The sequence below is a fragment of the Armigeres subalbatus genome, chromosome 2 (assembly GCF_024139115.2).
Source record: "Armigeres subalbatus isolate Guangzhou_Male chromosome 2, GZ_Asu_2, whole genome shotgun sequence".
NCBI lineage: Eukaryota > Metazoa > Arthropoda > Insecta > Diptera > Culicidae > Armigeres > Armigeres subalbatus.
Genome location: NC_085140.1, coordinates 133,826,388 through 133,853,832, shown reverse-complemented (window position 1 = coordinate 133,853,832; position 27,445 = coordinate 133,826,388). Strand labels below are relative to the sequence as shown.

Here is a 27,445-nt window from a genome sequence, read left to right as displayed (position 1 = left end):
CGAAATCGCATTTCTTGATTTCGTTTCGTTTCGTAAAATTACAAAAATTTCGCTAGAAAAAACTAGCTTCTAACGAAATTTAACGGAATTCCGCGAAATTTCGAAACAAATTTAAACTTAAACTATTCCTTGTATTTTCAAAATTTTTGGCTGCGCCGCTGAACAAAATCGTTAGTTGTTTTCAAATTTTAGTTTATACAATTTTTTCTATGAACGCTTATTACATAACCCCATTTTAGTCGACAAATAAGTATGTAGTTTTCTTCTATAAAACGTCTTCAGTGTTTCCAAGATTCAAATTTATATTTTGTGATATTTTTATTATGTGTACAAAATGAATGCGAAATCGATCGTGTTGCAGCTGGTCATGGGGGACAGCATCTAGTCCGGGAGAACGCGAAGTGTTTAACCAGTGCACAATCGATCTTGTAAATGCTGATCAAACCAGCTAGTGTGGGAGAACGTGAAGTGATAAAACTAATGTCTGCATCGAAGAGCACAACATTATTTAGTGCGGAATCGATCGTATTGCAGAAGCTCATTAAACGAAGCACATTGATCTTGCGTTGGATTGATTTGAAACACAGTTTTCGTCTTCTTGTTTTCAAAATAAGGCCGTTACAAATTTAACATTTTGCCCTACTGCTCTACGAAAGGTCAAGGGGCCGGGGGAAAATGAAAAATAAATAATAAAATTAAAAAAATCAAAAAAACTCCTCGGATTTGTTAAAGAACGTTTTGAAAATCTTAAAAATTATCCGAACTTTATTTTATTGCCCCCTCAAAATATTATTTTTTGGCAAACAAATCTGAGGGGGGGAGACAAAATAGTTTTTAAATATTTGTATCGGCCTAACTTCGTTTACAATAGATATTTAGTCGCTTACCAAGGGGCTTCACATAAATTACCTTCTCTACTAACCAACGATTCCTTTCCCGTAGCGCTCACGGAGATGCAGAGTATTCCTCGGTATTTTATAACAATGAGTGTTAAACTAATTTTCCTCTCCTCATCCTAAATTGACTGTAAGGACGTGACCAGCATCGTTATTGGTCATGAATTGGAAACTCCGAAGCAAGTACATATACAATAAGAATAACTTTTTTATATCCCAAGAATATTATTTAATTGGTGAGCTGTGCATATTTGCTGATTCTCGGCCAATCATGATTAGCAACTACGATTTGTACAGTTAATCAAGCTAAGCTTTTTTTTGACTATTTGCACAATATGTAAGGAACATTGAAGATTTTTGGGCATTTCTAGATCTTCGCATGGAATTTGCAAAAAAATCCAGAACGGGTTGAAAGATCATTAAAATTGCTGAAAGTTCTTTACTTATGATTGCTTTCAGCTTTCAGGCATAAGTTTAGGCTTTTACGCCCTTTTCAAATATCAATTTTCTTTTTGTGTATGCGCCTGGTAGATGTGGATGTATAATTGAGTATCACACATTCGTTTTCTAATTTGGAGCTCAATACCATAAACCCACGCTGACAAGACAATATGAAGTATGCTTCAGTATAATAACATTATTCTTAAGTGAACTAAGGTTTTAAACTAAATTTGAATCCGTTTATGAAAAATCCCACAATTTCTATATTTTTTTATACTTACTGATATAAAACTGATATAAAATTTATCATATTCGAGAGCACACGCTCCACGATGAAATTCCTTTGAAAACGGCACAAATGCTAGGGTATTGCCTTATCGCCAATGGTATATGCTGCGAGAATGCGGTGATTTATTACATACTGCCTCTTCTGTTATTATAACTCTGTTGGTCGCAAAACAGTTATCTGACTTCGAAAAAGTGAAATCAAAATTGCGTACATAATGTAAATCCAATTTAATAAAAATTCCGCGGAAAAAAAATTAAAATTTCGTTTCGAAAAATTTCGAATTAAATGAACCTTGATTTCGTATCGTTTCGAAGTCTCGAAAGTTAATCTATATTTCGTTTCGTTTCGATCCGAATCAACATAGACATTTTAAATTTCGTTCCGTTTCGTTTCGTTAAGAAAAAGTGTGTTATCGCATACCCTTAATCTTGAGCATATAATAAGCCTTTCCACTTTGATGCTGTCCATATACCACGTAGACAGAATTTGATCAGTTTTAAATACCCCCCAGCGTGGACAATTTTTTTCAAAAAAGTTAACCATGGGCATTTGCCATATTTCCGCTCCTCCTAAACCGTCCACTTGATATATAGACAGCCACTGAAAGGTTTTTCGGCAAAAACGATCATTTTGTCGTTCTATTTTGTCTCCTCCGCAGGATTTTTCACCTTGAATTAAAGCCTCTCGGACGTTTTAATAGTAGATGAGCATAATTTCAACAGCGTCAACTTTTCGCGTCATTAGTGGATTTCATGGACCGATGTCACCAATGTGGATTCATCATTTTTGACGATATGGTAGCTACACACTTTTTTTAGGACCCAATCACCCATTTCAGTATAACGATTATAGATTAGAGCTCGACGGAGTGAAGGACCGATTATGCGTATGTACATTTTGATTTGATATGAGCGGCTTTTCGATAGTAGGTAATTTGATTTCTGGTTTAATGTGTTACCACCATCGCTCGATCGTTCGCAATGATTACGGAAATTTGGGATTGCTATTAATTATTGCGTTGATTTATGGCTCGGTTATTTTGGGCCTTGTTTTCCAAGTTGCACTAGTCGACCTGGTTTCCATGTTAGCAATATAATGAATCCCATTAGCACAGGGTGTTAAGCACAGGGAAAATAGGTTTGGAGTATGTTAACACGTTCCTAATAATTGAACAATTTGGTTAGGAGGATGACATAAAAATACGCGCACATAATAACCGCAATTTCAACTGAGTGTATCAACAGCATAAACAACTCATCCATACGGACAGTTCCTAACGAATGGAAAACGAAAAGCATCGTGGTGGGTGGTGGAATAACTATAGCGTTGCATATTGGCAGGCGGAAATCGTATCAAATGCGTGATAAAAATAACTTCATGTTGAATATGAAGCTTTCACGATAAACAGGAGGGAAGCTCACTGTTTTTGGCGGATTGAATTTTACTATGCATTCAGAACAAAAACTAGAAGCAAATTCTTCGTTTTTTCTGCAACCATTTCCGCACAATTCAAGCGAAACTTATCATTAGGAAGTTCCGCTCATTCGACATAAAGTACCTAGTTATAAGCCTAATGTGACCAGCAAGCGTCCTGCGAAACGCGGGACGCCTATCTGGATTGCATCAATGGCTTGTAAATTAAATTTTCCAAAAATGCATTTCGCATAGATTTTGGTCTAAACAAATATATTAAAATATTTGTAAGGCTGTATAAATTGAAATAAATTTGTTAAACGAAGTTAAAGAAGCAAAAGCAGAAAAGCAAAAAAGCGCCAAAAAAGGCGAAACAAATTAATGCTCTAAATCTTCTAAATTTCATCAGCAAACTAACTTAGAATTTCCATCAGCAGTTTTTCAAAAATTCGTATAACGGGAATATTTTCTGGAATTCTTGGGGAATTTCTGAGCACCAACGGATTTTTTTTAATTCTACGGTGCGCGGTGCGCTCTTTTGAGTTTCCACTTGAATTTCTTCTGAATTTCCACAAAAAATCTTGAAATTTTGAAGAATTTTTTGACGAAATTTAAAAAAAACTCGTGGCATTTCGATAGCATTTCCCATGGAATTTCAGAAGAATTTTTCGTTGAAATTTTAAAAAATCTGGTGGATGTTCAGATGAAACTCTCGTTGAAACTTTTCGCGTTTTCAGGACATATCAACCAGATGATAGATAGGCTATCGTCTGACCTAGTGGGTCGCAAGCCGGTCGTCATAGCAGGATATTTTAACGCTTGGGCAGTGGAGTGGGGCAGCCGCTGCATCAATCGAAGAGGTTAAGTGTCACTAGAGGCACTAGCGAAGCTCGACGTAGTGGATTGACGTAACGTTTGTCAGTCCTGCTTTGGCACCAGACTTGAACTGGAGGGTGGACGAGGGTTACACCCATAGTGATCATCTAGCAATTCGCTATAAGATCAACTATGGCGTGCAACATCCGAGGTTCGGGGTTCCCTGTCAGGTCCGTGGGTGGAGAACCAATCACCTCGACAGCGACAGCGTATTTCGACAACCTATGCGAAGGAGCCAACGCGAATCCGTGGGGTGACGCCTACAGGATAGTGATGGCCAAGACCAAAGGGAGCTCTTCACGGAGCTCTTCACTCTTCCCGTCCCGAGCCACAAGTCCCTGGCCTCCTGCACCGCAAGGCAATATGGGTGCGGCCGAAATGGTGGCTCCGGTGACGAACGAAGAGTTACTCGCGGTGGCCAAATCCCTGATAACGAACAAAGCTCCAGGGCCTGATGGAATTCCGAACAGCACTCTCAAGGCAGCAATCATAGCGAACCCGAACATATTCAGGCTAGCTATACAAAGATGCCTAGATGAGTGTAGATTCCCCGAAAGATGGAAAAGACAGAAACTGGTGTTGTTGCCGAAGGCCGGGAAGCCACCGGGCGACCTATCGGCGCATAGACCAATCTGTCTTATAAACACGACGGTCAAGTTGCTAGAGAGGATCATCCTCAACAGGATGATCCCGTATTCAGAGGGTACGAACGGCCTGTCCAGCAATCAGTTCGGTTTTCGCAAGGTAAGTTCACGTTGGACGCTACTACCTCGGTGGTAAAGACAGCCGAGATAGCGATCCAACAAAAAAGGTGAGGTATTCGATACTGTGCGTTGGTGACACTTGATGTGAAGAACGCATTCAATAGCGCAAGCTGGGATGCCATCGTTACACCGGCTTAGCCTGCCGGTGGGACTGTAACGGATTTTGGAAAGCTATTTCCAGAACCATGTACTATTATACGAGACCGATGCCGGTCAGAGAAGCGTACCTATTACCGCAGGAGTTCCGCAAGGTTCAATACTAGGTCCGATACTATAGAACCTTATGTATGACGGGGTACTGAAAGTTCCCTCCTGGTGTTAAGATCGTCGGCTTCGCAGATGACGTAACCTTGGAGGTCTACGGGGAGTCAATTACCGAGGTAGAACTGACCGCAGCACACGCGATCAGCACGTTGGAGGATTGGATGAGCGCTAGAGGCCTGCAGCTCGCTCAACTTAAGACGGAGGTGGTTATCGTCAACAACCGCAAGTCGGTTCAACATGCAGTGATTCACGTTGGTGAAGTCGCGATCGCATCAAAGCGGGGTTTGAAGCTCCTTGGGGTCGTATTAGACGACAAGCTGACCTTCGCCAGCCATGTCGACTATACCTGCAAGAGGGCTTCTGCTGCTGTTGCGGCATTATCGAGGATGATGTCCAAGGTGTGTGCCAGTAGACGTAAAACGTCTTAATCGACCAAAGTTGTAACTATATATAAATCAGCAAAAATTGTTATTCACTCATCCGTCACCGACATGGTAAGCTGAATATTTTTCCTCAATATCAACTCTAATGCCAATCATCCCGAGCAACACAAGTCACACAGAAATTGTTGCAGCAACTTGTTTGTGACCAGATCTGGTCACATAACAGTTGCAGTAACCTATGTGAAACATGTGTGCTGCTAGGGATAAGTCATAGTTATGGAATTCAAAAGCCATTTTTATGGAACGCATAAGTCTTCAATGGAACCGAAAAAGCACTCATTCATAAGTTGTAGCTTATGAAAATCCTAATTGTTTTTGCCTGCGTGTAGATGTTAGTATGGAGTGCACATGCCGATATAAGAGGGTCGTAGTGTAGAACTGTCCCAAGTAACACCGAAAACATCTATTTTTTTGCGGAGGTTTGAGATACTTGTTGTATGACGGTTAGAAAGATGAAATACAAAACATAACATGTTCAATGTGGTTGCTAAAAAGTTTTTGTTAAACATTCAGCTTTTTGATCATAGAAGATGTTTTGTATTACATTCTCACGACTTGCTGATAACATGTCATTTTTTGACATTTGTTTGGTTTTTCAAGATGTTCTGTTTTACACTCTTAAGACATAAAACATATTGCCAGGAAGAACTTACAAATACCATGTTCATTATTTGACATTTGTTTAGTTAGAAGATATGTAGTTAGGATGCGGGCTAAGCTCAAACCAGTGTTTTGAATTTTATTTCTACATCTCTTCAGATCTAAGCAATGGATATTTTTCTTCGACTCTATCGGCTGTCGAGAACTCGTCATATTGCTGTTCTGCAGATTCAAGCATGTGTTTACAGATGAATTTCTTAAATTTATGTTTTAATATAGTGCGTCTTCTTCTTCTTCTTATTGGCATTACATCCCCACACTGGGACAGAGCCGCCTCGCAGCTTAGTGTTCCTTAAGCACTTCCACAGTTATTAACTGCGAGGTTTCTAAGCCAGGTTACCATTTTTGCATTCGTATATCATGAGGCTAGCACGATGATACTTTTATGCCCAAGGAAGTCGAGACAATTTCCAATCCGAAAATTGCCTAGACCGGCACCGGGAATCGAACCCAGCCACCCTCAGCATGGTCTTGCTTTGTAGCCGCGCGTCTTACCGCACGGCTAAGGAGGGCCCAATATAGTGCGTATTTTTCTCCAATCAATGGCGCATGAATTTAGGAGAAGTAAAATAAAAAGTTCCACGATGAGTCGTGAGTGGCATATAAAGCATCGTCACGAATTTCAAATGCTATGTACCTATGTGTATTATATTTTATTTTATCAATTCATAGCTAAATTTATGCATGCATTTCTCCATCCAATCTTGTAAATATTATTTTGGAATGAAACACTTGCCAACAACTTTTGTTGTATTCAATTTGACAGATCATATCATGTTGAGAGAATATTAATGAATACTCACTTCCAACTTAACTTTAGTCTTGTAAATGTATTACGATTTCTTTCGTGCGACTGAAAGATGTTGAAAATTTCAACAATTTTTGCGCTGTTTCGGTCGTGTGAAGGTCACGAAACAAGTTTATATACCATGGCGTGTGTCAGGAGAAGTGGCAGGGTATGCTAGAGTGAGCACCCAAATAAGTCTTAGATTGGTGTGCTAAAGCGGGAATCAGGTGCTAGGGTGAGCATCCAAGTTAGTCTCACATGGTGCGTAAAGGGTGAACACCAGGTTAGACTCACATGTCATGTCAGTGGTGAGCATCAAAGTAAGACTCATATGGTGCGTCAGAAACCCGGGTAGAAGCCGTGATATTGATAACAAAACATGATATTAACTTGTTTGAAATAAGAGTAAAAATAACAAGCGAAAATATCAAAAATTTGCACCGAAATATCATAAAAATATCAAGTTTTGCCTTCATCCCTCTATAAAAAAAAAGTCTGATTAGGGGAACAGACGGCTTTGGCAGGTTTTGTTCTATTATTGGCAGGGGGGTTTTTGTCGCCTAAATAATAAAAAATAAATAAAACCTTCTAATAAGTGAAGCACCTAACTGATGGGTATTTTATATGTCTAATATTAAATACAAATATTAAATAAAACCTCCTTTGGGTCCATAATAGGAAATTGCTTCCCTATAGTCGACACTTCATTTGATTTTTATGTTCCGTTTCGGGACGTTCTTTCCTATTATGGACCTCCCAAAATATTCTTATTATAATGGACACTCTCGTGTATATTTTTTATAGAACTGTAAAAAATCATCTAATTTTACTTTCCATACCCAAGTAACATTTTAAGTTTTATAACGCTCTTGAAGACCAAAATTTACCCTACAAGAGTGTTATAAAACCAAAATGTTACTAGGGTAGCATTTCATTACATAAATCATAGGACTGTAAGGTAGATTCTCCCGATGGAATTTCATAGCAAACTGTTTACATTGTGCAGTAATAATGCAAAAATGGCTGGAGGGTCCACTATTGGTTGGGGGTCCACTGTTGGGCACTTCACCCTACATAAAATATTAGAGGAATTTCTATACGTAGGGGAAGATGTTCGGTTATGGGCATCGCTACGTATTCCAGATTCTGTCATTCTGACATCTGTCATTTGTTTGCTAACATGATGTTTTGTGCTCAATGTCAAACCAGATTGACATCTCTATTTTGTACTATGAACAAAAGAATTTTTTACAAGATAAAAACACGAATGTGTTTTTTACCTTTTTCGAAGTGTTGTGAAGTGAAGTGATTTAGCTTGAGCTTGATTGACTGCCCGCAGTTGCTATTCCATTATGAGCGGATCAGCTGTTCTTGCACAAGGATGTTATCGATCATTTAGTAATCTGGGTTTGATCATTTAGTAGTTTGTAAGTAACTCATTCCAGAGCCTGAATATTTTGTATGGTGGACTCCTAGGGCGAAGACTTTTCTACAACTCTTTCAAACAATTCGTTATTTGAATGCCACTAATAGCGAAGATAAAGTGCTAGTTGCAGTAACTTCTACTAAATGATAACAAAATTTCAATCATTTATTTTAAGTTATAGTAACTAGCGCCATAGTTCCGTTATAAGCGCATTCAAACAACGAATTATTTGACAGAGTAGTAGAAAATCCTTCGCACTAGAAGTCCACCATACAAAACATTTTGAAATTCAGGTTCTGGAATAAGTTATTAACAAACTACTAAATGATCGAACCCAGATTACCAAATGATCGATAACATCCTTGAATCCTGCACAGAAAACCAACAGATGTTTGCTTGGGACTAGCACTCATCTGCAATGTACAAGTACTGGTGATCTCATTTGTTAGGTCACCCTGGCGCCTGCCACGTCAGAATGCAAGTCAATGTAGGGAAGGGTTATGAAATGATGGTGCAAATTTGAGGTTCAATGAGGATTGTCATCAGATATTTAGCACGAATGTTTTTTTCACGTTCCAAAGAGGCTACGAATTTCTGTTGCCGGCACCCTTATCGGTTCAGTTATGAGCACCCTCATTTTATTGATGAATAGTTTAATATCACTGTAGTTATCAGCTAACTTATTTTTATGACGTTTTATGCAGTTTTTTAGAATTATTCAGACATGATTCGGGACCAATTTGCAATTTGGGCGTACGTGGTTTTGTAAACACGTATTGAAATACTGCTAAAGCAAGCATTTTCTGGGAAAAAACCACTGTATGTATCCGACAAAGTAAGCTTTCCTCTATGAGATTTGGGAATTAGGAGGAATTAGTTTTGGAGAAAAACGCTTACATTCTACTGAATTCAATAAACAATGTTTGATTACAAAATAAGTTACGCTCAAATCGCAAATCGGTCCCAAATTGATTGAATTTTGCATAGTTATAGTATTTAAACTTTTTAAAACTAAGCGTTAATCGATTTACGTACAACAAGTTGTATTTGGTTCCAATGTTTGTTATTGAAAGTTGAACATTGCATACTTATGTTAGGGATAGGGTCTAACAACGAATTAGTCCCTTTACCGATTTGACTGAAATTTTGTCCAGAGCAACGGGGCATCAAATACAGGGGTTAGACAAAAAGGTTGAGATAGGTAAAAATAAGTCGAAATTCAAATCAGCATAATCAGCATGCGTACAATAATCTGATTTTGATAAAACCAGGACCATCAGAAGCGGACACTCTCCTAGTATACTGTCCTCTTGCAAAACCTGTGATTGGTCCTTGGCCACCGGAAATGTTCCGGGTTTTCCGAGGGTATGTTCAAGATGCATTTTTTCCACTGCTTGTAATTTTATGTGACGTTAACTTTCATCATGTTTTATACTTTCTCCGAAAACTAGACCTATATACCGGCCAATGGTGGCTGTAGATCGAAAATCCATCTAAACTACACAGAGATACGGCCATTTCCGTAAAAACGGTACCGGTAACATGATGAAATGATAACAGATCGGAATAATGCAAATATGAGTATCTGACTTAATGGCTTTGCGAGACGATGATTACAGAAACATTTCTAGAATGATAGTGTCCACTGCCACCCATATAGCAGGCCAACAAATTGGTTCACATAACTAACTTTCAGTTCTGTTTAATGTACTCTTATATGATGCAATTTGATTGTATAAAATGCATAGATTCCTTCTATGTGAACAAAAGTGGAGGCCATATACGTACAAATCAGTGTTAAAGCATAACAAGATATACGACGTATTCCGATTTCAATTTAATCAATATACAATCATGTTGGTTTTTATCAGAGATCGCATATGTTCAGTTATAAAGTTGCATAATTGGACTGTTACAACTTTAAATCTAGAATAGTAAAAAACAGTTCAAACATACATCATAATACATACATTATATTATCATAAAAAACATATTGTATTTGCAACAAAAAATTTTCTTAGGTCGAAACGTAATCATTATGTGACATGCTGTTAGTTGATTATTAGTTAATGTATATATTTATGTTATAAATTTAGCCTCCAGCTTCCAGTTTCGATCCTTTGACCTTCTAGTTCATAGTCCAGAAGCTACCTGGTTCCTCCATGTGTACGCAGTTGTTAAGCAATCATTTATACCTAATGATAATATTGCGTCTGCGAATACAATCTGGAAAAGACATTCCATTACATCTTATACAACATTGTCGACAATGATTGCATAAACCAGTATATGCGATTGAATTGAACACATATATAATTTCATATTGACGTGTATAATATCATCATAATATTATCATCTCTAAGAGGAGAAATACAACGTTGTCAATATAACAAAATTGCCCTCAAAGTTTGTTTTCCCTAAAATCGTGTTTATTGTATTTCTTAAGTGTTCTATAGATCGCAGTGATGTTGTGAATTTATTGTTGAGAACAAAATATGGAATAAAACGACTAATAGTATTCTCTTTCTGGTTGCTAAATTTCTATCCATTTAGTGAGTACGTAAAAACAACACCAGGCTGTTTACTATGCCTAATGACAAATAACAGTAAGTATTTATTAAGAATCTACCTTTGAAGGTTTAGTTATACATAGCTAGTACAAATGTACGGAAAAAACATAGTTCATGGAGAATGGGTGCGAAAAGGTTCCCTTAGAATTCTGGCCAATAGTACAGAAATAACTGAATGATCATTTTCATGTAGTTCTATTTCACAGACATTGACTGGGTGATTACCGATTGTTTAATGTTGAGGAATGTATTTGTATAAAACAACAACCGCTTTTGATATTTGTCTTCGAATTGTATTTAATGACGATGACAAATGTGTTCTTTTTAATATTCTTGAAAAAGAATATTTTATTGAACATTCAAGGATCAACAGAGTTGTTGTAAGTATATTTGAAATCATTATAACAGAGGACTTTACAATCAAATCTTAACGACATTGTAACTTCAGATGCACATATATGCAATTTTTCAAATATTTGCGATATATGATTCCGTTTTGAGTTTAAATTTACATATTTACAACTTATGACATAGATTGTAATTAGATTGTACATTTGCATTATATGTAACCTTTCTACAATTTTTCACAACTTCTGCTGGATCTATATATGATTACGATCTGATCTGTGAATATATATAATTTAATTTGTACATTCTTATACGATTGCTGCTTTGCTGGGGGTTCCATGGGCCTTCCAGGAGGGGTTGGTTTTGGCACCATCTGGAACCATGCATATGTGGGTGTCAAAATTCATGTTTTCCCAAGACGATGAATATAGGATATTTCTTAGAGATATATTTTGAGGACTGTAAGACTCTTTGACCAATTTGTAACAGGTTCCGGAAGTTCTGCGAAAGTGACATTTGTTCAGGGTGTATCGTTTTCACGAAAATGGCTATATCTCTGCGTATACCTAACGGATTTTTGATCTGCAGCCAGCATTGGTCAGCATATTAGTTCTAGTTTCTGGGGAAAGCATTAAACATGATGACAGTAAACGTCATATAAAATGACAAGTAGCAGAAAAAAATGCATTTTTAACATACCCTCGGAAAACACGGAACACCACCGGTGGCCAAGGGCCAATCAGAGGTTTCGCATAAGGCCGGTATACTAGAAGAGTTTCCGCGTCTGATGGTCACAGTTTGATCCAAATCGCATCATTCTACGCAAAGTTATGCTGATTTGAACTTCGACAAATTTTTGCCTTTCTCAACCTTTTTGTCTAACCCCTGTAGACTAATTTAAATAATTGGAAGGTGGAAAACCGATTTACGTGTCAATATGTTTTGCTCGAGTTTGACATGTGCTCACTACCGCCATCTTCTTCTTCTTCTTCGTTGGCATTACATCCCCCACTGGGACATTGCCGCCTCGCAGCTTAGTGTTCATTAGGCACTTCCACAGTTATTAACTGTGAGGTTTCTAAGCCAAGTTACCATTTTCGCATTCGTATATCATGAGGCTAACACGATGATACTTTTATGCCCAGGGAAGTCGAGACAATTTCCAATCCGAAAATTGCCTAGACCGGTACCGGGAATCGAACCCAGCCACCCTCAGCATGGTCTTGCTTTGTAGCCGCGCATCTTACCGCACGGCCAAGGAGGGTCCCGCACTACCGCCATCTGGTTCGTGAATTTCCCAACTAGGCAAAACGATAGATGTCGTTAGTGTATGCACCACAATGAATTTGTTGGGTAAATACTGCCAGTGTTATGTCTGTTTGTCTGTGTGGATATCCTTGGTTGCTTTCGGATGGGTACCAGACATATGTGGCCCAACTTAAATCAACTCCCGGACAATTTAGAAATCCTAGAAAATCTGCGTAGGAGATTTTGTTTCAATGATGAAACATTTACAAGGACTCTAGTTCTAGTTCTTGTTACATCATTTGCTACTCTAGTTCTTGTTACATTATTAGCTTGTCATAAGACGAGATCATAAAATTCCATTTAATTCCACCACTTGATTGTACGTATTTCGACCTCAACAACAAGGCCGTCTTCAGTGTCTCGTACTTGGCTCGACATCATTTGCACAAACCTCATACAATTGAATCAGATTGAATAGTTCGGCTAATACGGGGTTATAAACGAACTATTAAATAGTCAAAAATGTTATGAGTTTGTTTATATCACTGTCTAAAATTACGCTTTTGGACCAGCTAATTTTTACAACCTTAAAAAGGAGGGAGGGTACGAAAGGGATTTTAGTAATAAGCCGACTAGGAAGGCAAAACAAGATTATAACATGATTGTAATAACATCAGTTATTTATAACAACCGTTGATATAATCGAGTTTTTTTTTATTCGTATATTTATTTGGTAGGCACTCTGTGTTCTTAACCGCTACTGTGCCGTGATCTACTGTGTTACTCTGCTGTACAGAGTCCACACAGAATCTATTTTTAGATGTCCATAATTCGTTATTGTTGTCGTTGCCAGTCCATATCATCGTGAGTCCATTGTGTTCATTTATCCATGTAATGAATCCAGTGATCGTTGCTTTGTTCGGTTACCATTAATCGAAGAACGTTGGAGGAATGCCTCCGAGAAGAACAGTTTTTGTCAGTCGTCATCAGGCAGCCATGTCGGCGAGGGGCGTTCCCAAAAACGCCACCGTACGGACTGCGCTTCTGGTGACTGACAAGGGTTTGGAGGTGGTGGAGGGGCTGGGAATCGAACCCATGACCATTCGCTTATGAGGCGAACGTGTAGCTAACTACGCTACGGGACCCCCCTAATATAATCGAGTTATGATAAATTATTATCTCATTTTTTCTTAACAAAATTATAATAGAATTAGTTATGTTTTTATCTTTTGTTAGAAAATTTAGTTATTTTAACAACATCCTGAACCAAGTTTATAACAGCCTATGTTAGAAAAACTGTTGAACTTAGTAACACAATATTATATAAATTTGTTATTCTCTCCTGATTGGGGTCCAACAAAAACCTCTGAAAACCTCCGTGATACATGGTTTTCAAAATTAATAGGGGAAGTGCACCGGTTTTGGCCAACTTAGTGCCTTAAAAGCAGCGTTGAAGCGTGAGGGATATATCTCTTGTTGGAACTAATAAAACCCTTGCGAATTGCTTTATTTTTGGAGTTATTCGCAAAATTGGCCACATTAGGAACATGGTCAAAACCAGTACAGTTCCCCTAGTTCGTCCTGGTCATTTACGGGTTCAATGACATTATCACTGTTCGAATGATTTTTTTTGTTGCATTTAATTAATTATGATTTGAATGACAATTAAATAACGAAGAACCAAATGGCATATTTTTTTGGTAATGCTTGGTAATGTGAATTAAATAAGTTTCAACGAAACATGTACGATTGCTACTCTTCATCAAAAATCAGAAATAAAATGATAATAATATTCATAAAGAATGCAATATTTAGCTAGGATTTGATTTTTTTTATAAAATTACTTACTTCCTACTGTTGGCCTCCGTGGTACAACAGACACATGACCAAAGCCGGAAATTGACACTATTGAATCTTTTTTGGGATATTCCTGGAAATAAAGAAAACATATTGAAATTTATACATTGATGGTAAAATTTTTACATTTTTGAAAATTGAGTCATAACATAGCCTCTTTGGCTAATCCTGTTTTAATTTAAATGATCGTGTTTAAAACGCATTCCATTCGATGATTCGATACCTATTTCATCAGAATCTTTCATGAATTGCCGCGCATCTTACCGAGACAATTTAATATACGCTTTAAATATTTAACTTTCAATAACATCGGTAGCATTCACATTTTGAAAAGTGATAATGTTTTACCCAGAAAATCTACACAGGCGAAACTCCTGTTAGATCTCATTTCATAACTTTAGGAGGCATGTGGGCGGAGCCACGCACACCGTAACGTAAGAACACTGAAAAGGCATCCCTGGCGTTCCCCAGTTTCTTTCCATTTTTGTGCCAGTTGTGTCAGCATTTCTTCAATTACTTGAAATTGCTCGAAGTAGGTCGAGTTTTAAACATAGGCACCGGGCTTTGAGCGAATGTTAATGTTACCAGCAAGCGTCCTGCAAAACGCGGGACGTCTATCTGGATTGCGTCACTGGCTTGAAATTGAATACTCCAAATGTTCATTTCGCATATATTTTGGACAAAAAAATATAAATATATATGTATGCCTACATAAGTTTAGGTCTAGTTATGTTAGGGCCATGTCAAATACGCTAAATATAAGGGAATACCCAAAAGGCGTTTTGCCTGGGGGCGTTATGGGGCCTCTTCCCCTGCAAATATTTAGCCTACTCTCAGATTACCGTCTCAGATGCACTTAAATACTTAATAATTGAAAGCTTTCATTGTCAATAAATTCAGTGCCAGATTTTCAAAACGACTTATTTGCAATTGTGAACAAAGATTCAAAGGCCAATTTGTTCGCCAATTCGCAAACCAATACCGGTAGCAGTGCTCATATGATCCCCTCGAGGGGAACATGGGAAAATAATTCGCTACCCCCATCCTAGCGATATCATGCCTCACCTCACGGCTATCTGAGGTATCGATAAGCGAACCATAAAAAAACCATTTAGCATTCACCACAAATGATTTGAATTCGCCATAATCAAATACACTCCCAAATACACCCAACGCACAGATTTGCCATCAAACGATTCAACATATTACGCAGGCCATTAAATCGACGACAAAGTTCCATCCCGCCGGCAAACCGTTTTATGATAATGCGCTCTGTTCCGAGCGAAAGCGGTAAACAGCAACTTCAGATCCTTATTACCGTGAGTCTATCCCCGGTGACATAGACACGGTCGGCACGGCAGAATCAAACCAGCCGCAGCCCCTCGGCCCACCCGATTGCTCTCGAAATACAAAGTTTTGCTACAACAAAGTCAAAACAAATTACCTTCTCTCCTGCTCCAGCGCCCCCGCTCGCGATGACGTCCTTCATGCCCTGACCGTAGCCGAGCATTTGAGGCTGATTCAATGCGGCGTTGTTGGCAAACTTATTACTGCTGGCACCATTATTCTCCGCTAAGGTCCCGGACCCTGTATTTGACATGTTCCCCCCGTACAGACTGGAGCTATCCTTGCGCTGATTCTGCTGCTGCTGTTGCTGTTGATTACTGCTGGATAGGATACTCGGGGTGCACCCCATAACGACACGAGGCCGTGCCTTGGATGCTGCTTCGCGGGTGCCACAGTCCGAGCAGGGATTGAGCTCTTCCTGGTCCTGCCGGTCGTCGAATGGGTGCTGCTGCCCACCCTTCAGGACCTCTCCGACACCGCAGAGTCCGCCGCAGCACAAACCATTGAGCCACATTCACGTAGCCGGCCACTGGATGCCGATTTTCGCACGCGACGGGTTAGCAATTTTTGATCACTTTTTCTTGAATCGGCACTCGTTAGCATCACATTTCAATGCATTTTTTGGCATTTTCGCATAAAATAATACACGTTGGAAGAAAATGATGCTTCGCCACTTGTAAATGAATATATTGACAATACGATTGATATACTATCAAGCTTCGATAAATTTAAAATGTAAATCGCGTGAAAATATTTTTTTGAATTTCAGGTAAGAAATAGGTATGATAATAAAGATATAATCATTCGAATTTTAATTAAATCAATAATCTTTTACCCAGCTCATATAGAAAAGGCAATTCCTTACATCCGCCTACAAGGAAAAGTTTATTTTTCGTGTATTGTAAAGAGTTATAAGAAATGTACATGGAAAAGTTCAAAAATAGGAAGATCATCAATTCATATTAAATTCCATTGTAAGCGTTCGTTCATGTATATTACCAATAAACAATGACATCGATCTTGAATTACAAATCTATAATACCATAGAAAACTGATATTCAAGCTAGAACAAATTTTATTGAAAATATTGTGTAAATTTTTGTACTGATATACGTTGACTCACTACCGCCATCTTTTCAACTGATTGCGGACGCAACTGATAAGCAACCGTCGAATGCTGCCAATACGTTTGACAGTCGTATTTGAGCTACGTGTTACACAACAGTGATCGTCCCGCCATCTCCAAACGATATCCAAATGCTATCTAATGTTTAATACCGGCTATACGCCTAAATATCTCTTATCTGTGGTAACTGGTAATACCAATAAAATCACTGAAATTGTATGTTTCTGATTTCATAGTTACTACATATGAAATCTTCAGAGATCTCATACACTAAAAACATTTCAAATTTTTTTCATTAAATTTTCGGTACGGGTGACAAATAAGGGATCAAGTGTCCCCATATTGACGCAACAACTTGAATTTCAAATATTCTAAAATTGTAATGGAATGTTGATATTTTGATCAGTACAGATCATTTAGCATATTTATGGCTTTGTGCTGTGAAAAAATATAGCATTTGGTCAATGTTAGGAGAAGTTGTAAAAATGTTGCTTGACTACTAAAAAAATTAGGCTGGTCAAAACAAACAAACCGTCTTGCAGAATCAATACGGTTGTCAATCCAAAATATTACTCACCACATAACGATCATTTGTCTAGAGGATCTATACTAAAAATACGCTAGAACAAAACTATTTTGGTTCTCGGTAAAACAAGGGGATCAAGTCTACCCACCTTCCCCTACAGCACTCATTTGTGAGGGTAGCAACATGACGCACGGAAAATGATCTTGCTGAAAGTGAGCAAACCTTTTTTCATTTTTCATTTTGAATTCAACAATTAAGCAAGAAATCGGTAACTGTACGTTCATGCCTATGATCTATACAAAAATCATATTGATGCATTATTCAGTTTTCAGATGAATTGCAAAATGATAACGTCGTTCGCCGTTTGCAAAAATATGGATCCACTATCCGATGCTGTTTTATGTAGTTTAAGGGTAATTATGATCGACTCTCCACTCACGCTTTTTCGCAGGAAGAAAAAACCTGCAAATCTTCATACATAGCATACAAAGCTCGAGCTTGAAAGCAATAGAAACGAGCTTGAGCAATAGAAACCGTTTATGCAATTTAAAACATTTCAATGTATTCATTGCACAAATGAAAATAATTTAAATAAATATTTCAATCAGCCGGTTGTGTGAATTTAATCAATAAATTATTTAAGCCCTATTATTATATACAAAGCAATTAATAATCCGGTAAGATACATTCTAGCGTGTTTCACTTGAAAAAGAATATCAATATGCCTTTTGACCAAAATGGTCGTTTGCCAGAAAGGGTCACTTGGCCGATCATTTAATTTGACCGAACAGGTCACACGGTCGAAAAAGTCGTTTGGCCAAATTGATAATATGGCCGAACAAGCCATCCGGCCGAAAATGTCGTTTGGTCGAACAGGCAATTAGACCGAAAAATCCGTTAGGCCAAATATTTCTTTGGCCGAAAATGGCGTTTGTCCGAGAAAGTTGTTTGAAAAAGTCATATGGCCGAATAGATAATGCGACCGCAAATGTCGTTTGCTAAATGGGTTATATGGCCAAAACTGTCGTTTGACGAGTGAATCTATACCATTTCATCGAAAGACATTTCGTCGAATGACATTTAGTTGAATAACATTTGGTCGAAAGGACATTATGTCGAATGGACATTTAGTCGAAAATGAATTTTACTACTCTTTACTACACTACTAAAAATCCACACATATTTATTGGCAAAAATCCATAGATTTAACTTATGATGTATATCAGCGCACACATAACCATTCATCACGCGAACTACTAATAAAATATATATCTAAATAAACTTTATGTGTGGTCCCGAATTAGCAATAATTTAATTTATGTGTGGTTCTATATCGAATATATTAGAGTGGAGCTTTTGCAAAAATGTATAACAACGACACATATATCTTATATAGATATTTTTAGTAGTGTAGTACACTTTTTTAGTCGAACGACGCTTGGTGGAAAGGACACTACGTCGAATGGACATCTTCGTACATTTTATCAAAAGAACATTTGGTCGAACGCACTTTTAGTCGAATGCACATTAAGTCGAAAACGGATTTTCGAATGAATAATTTCGATTTTTTCGATTTCGTCGAATAGATATTTGAATGAAAGAAACTTTAGTCAATAATAATGGAAAACTAAATGATTCATTGCGGTGTTTCAAAAAGTCACATAATTAACGCTCCAATATTGACCAATGCATGATGGGTTCGTAAATTAAATAAATTATAGGAAAACGGTAAATATTTCCGACAGGATATTGACTTTGGCGAACCCCTGTAACCAACTACAATGAATCTGTACCATCTGATGAAAATACATTTAGTCGAATGATTGATTGTTGAATGACACTTGGACACTTGGAAAGACATTACGTCGAATAGACATTAGGGCATGTGGCCGTTTGGGCGAAATTAAGTTTTTAATGATGGAAGAAGTATGGAAAATTCAGTGAAAGAAAGAGTACCCATTAAAAGAATAAGTAAACTTCTGCTGAACTTTATTTTCGATTAAATATTCATTCGACCAAATGTCTCTTCGACTTTCTTTTATAATTAGGAAAGCTTTGATCACCGCGTGACTTTATCGAAATTGATTTATTGGCTTTTTTCGGTGATAATTATACTACTCAAAGCAAAAGGGAATAGATGAAAGTAATGAAGATACAGATTCGATTGAATATCTGAAAATATGTCACGAATCAATAGAACCGTTTACGCTTGCCGAACAGCACATTAGCAGGTTGAAATCGCTGTTATTTTGCCTGTCTTGGTACAGTGATCACCACGTCACTATCCAAGCCGTTCCTGGGTGGACGCTAGGCAGAATAACAGCGATTTCAACAATGCTTGTTCTCTAATATGGCCCTCTGCTAAACTTCAGTTTCTATTCATTTCATACTTGTCGCTCGCTTGCGGTGTCAGTTGAATCTGTATCTTCATTACTTTCACCTGCTCCCTTTCGCTTTGAGTAGTATAATTATCACCGAAAAAAGCCAATAAATTAAATTCGATAAACGTTCTTTTGCCGAAATGTCATTCGACCAAATGTTCGACTAAATGTCCTTTTGACGAAATGTCATTCGACCAAATGTCTCGGAAGGGTCGTCGAAACCCATTCGGCCGAATGCCACTAGGCCCAACAAACCATTAGGCCGAAAGGGTTGTTCGGCCGAGAGGGGCATTTGTTCGAAAGGGTCGTTTGGTCGAAAGGGTCATTTGGGCGAAAGGATCATTTGGCCAAAAGGGCCATTTGGCCAAAACAGTCGTTTGGCCGAAAGGGTCATTTGGCCGAATAGGACTTTTGGCGGAATGGGACATTTGGCCGAATAAGATATAGGTCATTTGAAAAGTGAGAAATTAGGAGTGATAAAAAAGACGTCTCAATTATCATTCCTCATTTCTCACTTTCCACTTCCACTTTCCACTCACTTCTCACTCCTTATTTCTCACTTTTAATTGTGAAAAGTGAGTAGCGCGAAGTGGGTAGTGAGACGTCTCACTACTCACTTTTTACAGCGAGAAGTGAGGAGTGAGAAATGAGACGTCTCACTTCTCAGTCTTCATTTCTCACTTCTCACTGTGAAAAGTGAGTAGTGCGAAGTAGGTAGTGAGACGTCTCAATACTCACTTCATGCTTCTCACTTTTTACAGTGAGAAGTGAGAAAAGAGGAATGCGAATTGAGACGTCTCTCTTTTCACTCCTAATTTCTTACTTTTCAAATGACCTATTCGGGAAAATGTCCTATTCGGCCAAATGACCCTTCCGGGCATATTACCTTTTCGTCCAATTGACCCTTTCGGCAGACGACATTTTCGGCCAAATTACCCTTTCGGCCAAATGATCCTTTCGGCCTAACGACCCTTTCGGTCCAACGACCCTTTCGCCCAAACGACCCTTTCGGCTAAACGATCCTTCGGCCAAACGACCTTTTCGGCCAAATAACCCTTTTGGCCTATGACCCTTTCCGCCGAATAACTCTTTCGGCCAAATGACCCTTTCGGCCTAACGACCCTTTTGACCACACGACCCTTTCGGCCAAACAACAAATAATGCACAGCTCACCAATTGAATAGTTTTCTCGGGACTAGAAAGCTATTCTCACTGTACATGCTTCGGAGTTTCTTTAACTCAAGACCAATAACGATGCTGGCCACGTCCTCACAGTCAATAAGGATAAGAGGAGGAAAATTAGTTCGACACTCATTGCTACAAGAGACCTAGGAATCCTCCGTATCTCCAAGAGCGCACTGGAAAGGAATAGTATGTTAGCTGAGAAGAAAATATATTAGAAATCGCCTTGGTAAGCGACTAATTATTTCTTTTGAACGACGACATATTCATGATGATACAAAAACGAAAAAGTAACATGTGTCTTACATATTTCCCGAAGACTGATTCGATATTTTACCTACTTCGCGACGACTAAAACACACACTGAACTAATCGACTAAATGATTTTTTGGCTTCTCTACCTAATCGGCCAATCGACATATGACCTTCTCAGTCAAACGACGTTTCACCCAAATGGCCATTTTTTTATTCCTTTCTTTATTTACGCTACTGTATCGAGATCTACTGTGGTATTCTGCTGTACAGAATCCACACAGAATCTATTTTTAGATTTCCATTACCATTATCGTTGTCGTTGCCAGTCCATCTCATCGTGAGTCCATTGTGTCCGTTTGTCCATGTCATGCATCCAATGATCGTTACATTGTTCGAATGCCCTTTTATCCGGGTACGTTGGAGGAATGCCTCCGAGAAGAACAAGTTGTCAGTCGTCATAAGGCGCGTATCCCAATACTCTATCGTATGGGCTGCGCATCCGACGACTGACGAGGGTTTGGTGGTGGGGCTGGGAATCGAACCCATGATCATTCGCTTGTAAGGCGAACGTGTAGCCAACTACGCTACGGGACCCCCTTTCCAAATGGCCATTTCTGCCAAATGACTTTTTCAGCCAAACGGTGTTTTCGGCACAATGACTTATTCAACCAAACGACTGTTAGGGCTTTTGACCTATTCGGCCAAGTGACCGAAATTCCGAAACTCGCAAACGTTTTGATCATTTTGATCAAACAAAAAAGTGCCGTTGTGTAATCTTATCAGGGCACTAGATTTGAGAATCCGGAAGTTTGCCTATGGATCTATTAACCAATTGATAATGTCAGCATAAACAGTAAGTAAAAGTGACCTCGGACTAGTCATGGAATACCAGGCACCCTGAAATAGTTCACTGGAGCTGCAGTAGAGCTAACAGTTTCTAACTCCCAGACTAAACCTGACTGTAAAACTATGTACCTAAAACAGACATCTTTTTTCCATAATATTAGGGGGAAAGACGGCTTTGGCAGGTTTTGTTCTATTATTGGCAGGGGGTTTTTGTCGACCAAATTTTATGAAATTTGGCCACAATATTCTTTGATATGCAAAGAATGCTTGGGCCAAATTTGAGCCTAGTCAGTCATAAAAAACCCCTGCCAATAATAGAACAAAACCTGCCAAAGCCGTCATTCCCCCTATTTGCTAATCAGTGCAGATTAGTTTGTACACAATTCGAATTTTTCGGCTAATTGATCAGTTCGGCCGAATGTCATTTTCGGCCGTATGATTAAGGCCAAATGACTATCAGCCAGATGGGTTTTGGCCTTGGTTTCGGCCCAATGGTTTGGTCGACCAAATGGCATATTGTTTGCATTTCTCACTTTTCACTTTTTATTTATTAACGTGAGAATCCAGGCAGCACACATGTTGTAAATCAGGTTCTGATATGGTCATACATGAGTTACTGCAACCAAATCAACGTGAATTGTTTTGCTAGGGAAGCATGACGCGCAAAGTGAGAAATATGAAATAATAAGTGATAAATTAGAAGTCACACTTAACTACTTGTTTCTCACTTATCACTTTGAGCTGAAAAATTGGAAGTGAGGATTTATAATTAATAAGCGAGGAGTAGGAATGGAAAAATGAGCCTATTACTTCTCATTTCTCTCTTTTAACTTCTTACTGTGAGTGATGTGTGAAGAGTGAGGAGTGGAGGATGGGACATAACTCTTTACCACTTAATCCTCAGTACTTACTTCTGCAGACTTTGAACATCTCACTGTTAATAGTGGAAAGATTTTTATTCATTAGTGGCGTGATTTTTCACGTCCATCACTAGGAAGTGAAAACTGATGAGTGAGAAGTTTGTAGGAAAATGTAATGTCTTATACTTCATTTCCTACTCCTTACTCATTCTTATTTCTTATTACTTATTTGTCACTTTTCACTTCTCGCTTCCCATTGTGAGAAATGGAAAGTAAGATATGTGATGTGATACCTGACCCATTTGTCCAAAAGATACATTCGGCTAATCGGTCTGTTCTACATTTTCGGCTAAACGACTTATTCGACCGAAAATTTCAACCATATCATGGACTCGGCCAAACGAAACTCTGGCCAGAAGATCCACTCATCATAATAACTTTTTTGCCATGCGACTTGTTCAACTGAATGACATAACACGTTGGACCAAAAGACGCTTTCGGTCGCATACCCGTTCGACTGGGTAACTTCGTATCCGACCGAACGAAATGTTCAAGAGTATTTCTTTGTGCTAATTCTTGATAACTTATAGATTGATTTTTCTCAAAAATCTGAGAGCATTTATTTTTATAACGCTTGCTGTTAACTTGTAGAAATTTGTCTATTTATCAGATCCAGCTCTAATAATGTTTACAGAAACTTCCTCATAAAATCTACACCAATTTCTACCCAGAACACCTAAAAAGTTTCCTGGAAAAAGAACAATATCTACATGAAAATTGTAGGGATTAACATGGTAAAGTGGCAGATGAATAAAGTCAGCACTGAGGTGCTAATTTTGTGAATATTTTGATATAGCGCAGCTGCGGATTACCCAACACCTGTAGACGGATGATAAAAATTTATGATAATTATAAAAAATAACGATATCCGGTTCCGAAGGACCAAATCAATGTAAAGAGAAACCCATTCTGCGGTACATCAAATATAACTGCCGCGATGGATCTACTGTGGGGCTCTTTTGGGCAAATACGGCCATTCCAGCGCCAGATTCGGTTCGACTAAAATAAAGTATGATGGGACCCCATAAGGAGCCTCAAAAAGACAAACATGATCATAAGTGCTTGGCATATCTCTTCATTAAGAATAAGATTTTTATCAACGCGGTCAAATCCGCACAAGTGAATTCATTCTAAATGCTAATGGTTATATTCGAAACTATGTAGAGAAATCATGGTCGGTTGAGTAACGAAACATTAAATAAAGTTAGATCCATATTTCATAATAATAATGAAGCGGTTTATCCTGATCCAATTAGGGGAATTATCGATGCTTGAAGTATATCACATAAACTAATCAAATTATAAAGTTTCTGATGTCTCATTCCTACTTCTTTTCAATTCAACGCTATCTTCAGTAGAACAAATATAATCACTTAGCACAAATTCATCATATTCTTCGCGAAAACTTCCAACGCCGTTTTATTTATCTAAAAATGAACAACTCTTCTTCACGCCAACCACAGATCACCATTAGAATACCTTAAATACAAAACCGAGCCCATTCAACTTTTGCTCTTCACTGCCTAATACCGAGACATCGACTTTTGTATTGACATTTTGGGCGCCGCAATTTCTCGCTTTCCATTAGATGGAGATTTCTATTTGCCAGAAGTTTCACTTCACCCGCCCACACATTTTCATTGAGACACATCAACCGAACGTCACCGAATTTGCTCCGCTCCGCAGACATTGATGAATAACTTCCATTTCGATTCATTCGATCGGGAAACAACGCTTTCCTTCATTCATGCCATCGCTGTCGCTTTTCTGCTGGTCCACCTCCCACAGCAGTCGAGGGCAAATCCGTTTTCAAACAACCGAACAATGTGCACTTTTCGACAACTTCTCGATTACGTTGATGGGATTTATGGAAGACGGCGATAGACGAAAGTTTTCCTCAATGAGCTCAATGAGATGCGGCATCTGACGGAGAAGCCTTTCAGGTTCTGAAATGGGATCGGAATAAAAAGAAAGGCGATTAGCAAGTTGGTATTGCTGCTTAGCGAAAAGGAGGAATCCCTAGAATATGGTTTCTATATTAAATTACTTATTAATGTCCGGAAAGTGCTGCGGTTTCAACCCTGAATAGGAAAACCTACAACTCAATTAAAATATTTGCCTTGGTGACATTACACTTTTAGTGTTCCTATTCTTAGTTCTTCATGAAATTGCTTACATTTTAGGGTAGGGTGAAAGAAGTTAGATTTGAATATCCGCAGCGCCAACTCTTATTGTCTTATTGTTATTACATTTAATCACATAATGACATTTTTCTTGTTGTGCTATGCAGAGCGAAGCAAAATGTATAACCGAAATATTACCTGCGAAATAAAGTTTCACTATCGATCTTAGTATCTTCTCCAAAAATATAAAAACGTGTAAACATCTTGTTAACCATTAATTGATATTTCTGTTTTTTTGTTTGTTTTTCATCAATTCTACATTATACATTATGATCGCCATTGATTGAAATGTTTATAAATATGGATGACTCTATCCTAAGGAGAAACATTTCATTTTCCACGAAAGTTTACGTTACAACAATGTAATCGTATATATGACATACATATTTCTCCATTTTCTCTGACACGCAGTGCCATAGGACACAAAGAGACGATGAAAAATCACCTCTCGAATTAAAAGCAAACATACCCACCGGGGCGACCTGTCCCGAAGGTGCACATTTGGTATGACCGGGCAGGGAGGCTGCTGGAGCTGGGATCAGAAAAGCAGGATATCCCGTCTGTGCATGTTGATCGCAAACGAAACGGAGCAAAATGTTCCTCAGCTCACAGCTGGTGATTGATGAAAAGATCCATTTAATAAATTGTAATAAACAGAGCATTTGGAAGACTGATTTTGACACCATGGTTTGGCTGACCACGAGGCGGTGAATAATGGAAGCGTTTGATGGTACGGAACTAAATGAATGTGGGTGTAGGTATGAGTATCGCATAATTGGCGAACAGGAAGGTACCCTTATAATCGTCAACGTATTACCTATATTACGTGACGTGAAATTTTCATTTAATTTCATTGGTCATAAATAGAACGGTAAATAGAGTTTGCATTATTGCTACTGTCCATGCTGAGGTCCATGGACCGAGCCGAATGGAGAAGACTCTTATATACCGCACAGGCCACTTCGGCCTTAGTCTGAATAAATAAAAATAATAATATTATTGCTACTGTGTTTAACTGTTATACGGTGTGACAAGAGAAAAGGTAACCTTAGAGTAAAATCAGCAATGATTCAGTTCCATTGCAAATTTTCGAACACTATTGAGGGGATTAGAAGCAGTGACATTTTCGTCAAAATTGAAATGACTACAGCAAAAAATGCTTTGGTTCTAGAGCTTTGAGGCAATATGCTGATGTAGTTTGTACGTTGTTTATAAAAAATGTGAAAATTCACAGAAAATTAGTAATTTTTTGAACTTTCATACAATTTGTATGAAACGAAAAAATATTGAAAAACTTTGCACCCATTTTTCTCAAAACTATGTTTTTGTCACTTACACCCCTTTGCGTTTGACCCCCTCTATTGTAGTTTGAAGCTTGAGAAAAATAAAACTCGCTGGTTTCTCCAGCAGTGTTCTGTTCATGTTCCTTTTTTTAATTTGGTGAACTAATTATGTTGTTGCTAAAACCCAAATTAATTCACCTAGTAGTGATTCTACCCTTTTCTCGCCTTTTTTTCCTTGTTGGGTATTTTAATCACTGCGCCTATTTCTCGCATTCACCCAAGACACCAACCGTTTTGGTTCGAGACACCATTTTTTCATAACTTTTAAATGCAATGGCCGATCGTTATCAAACTCAATAGCAATTCACGTGGCTTTACCACCTTTCGAATGCAACTTTGTGTGCGAGAAAATCGGTTAAAGATTGCTTTATGTAATGTGACCAGACGCTGCATTTTTCAACTTCGTTTTACAAATATATTACAATTCATACAGCCTTACAAATACTGTGCGAAATGAATTTTGGGGGATCCATTTTCAAGCCAGTGAAGCAATCCAGATAGGCGTCCCGCGTTTCGCAGGACGCTTGCTGTTTACATTAGCTTTATGGAAAGTTCGTTTATTTTTTTTATCTTTTTTGCACACACGCACACACATACACACACACACACGGACGGACAAACATTAGCTCAGTTCGATGAGCTGAGTCGATTGGTGTATAACATAGTGAGTCTCCGAGCCTTCTCTTTCGGAGTTAAATGATAGCCCTTCGGTACAACTTTGTTGTACGAGAAAGACAAAAAGGCACCGTTATTGCAAAGTGGACTGATCTGTCAATATACCTACCAAAACAATTGAAAAATATTTGAATTTTGTGATTCATTCGTGGTTGAAATCCGCATAAAATAGAACTGAGCGGTATAACAGTTTTAAGCTTTTGAAATTCAACTGTTATAAAAAATAATCTGGAACAGCTGCACATAGGAGTACGCAGTGCAAAAACGTGGCCAAAACTATCTCAATCAGTTTGTCGTCTCTAAATACTTTCAATAAACAGCAAAGTGTTTTTTTTTGTTTTTATGCTCTTTGCATTCATCTAATAGTGAAGAACGATCA

At 38.2% G+C, this 27,445-nt stretch overlaps 1 protein-coding gene across 2 annotated transcripts in view; it reads right to left on the bottom strand.

Annotated features, from left to right (window-relative positions):
* The window catches only part of LOC134210873 (high affinity cAMP-specific and IBMX-insensitive 3',5'-cyclic phosphodiesterase 8), a 630,844-nt gene that overhangs the window by 505,055 nt on the left and 98,344 nt on the right, over positions 1-27,445 (bottom strand). The window contains exons 2-4 of one of the 2 annotated variants that reach the window (XM_062687262.1): positions 24,345-24,811; positions 15,727-16,302; positions 14,274-14,355 (exon numbers count right to left, since the gene is read on the bottom strand). In XM_062687262.1, the coding sequence (XP_062543246.1) occupies positions 14,274-14,355; positions 15,727-16,143 (499 nt within the window). In that variant the 5' untranslated portion in view covers positions 16,144-16,302; positions 24,345-24,811. The remainder of the gene's footprint in view (positions 1-14,273; positions 14,356-15,726; positions 16,303-24,344; positions 24,812-27,445) is intronic. The other variant, XM_062687263.1, reaches the window with a different exon arrangement.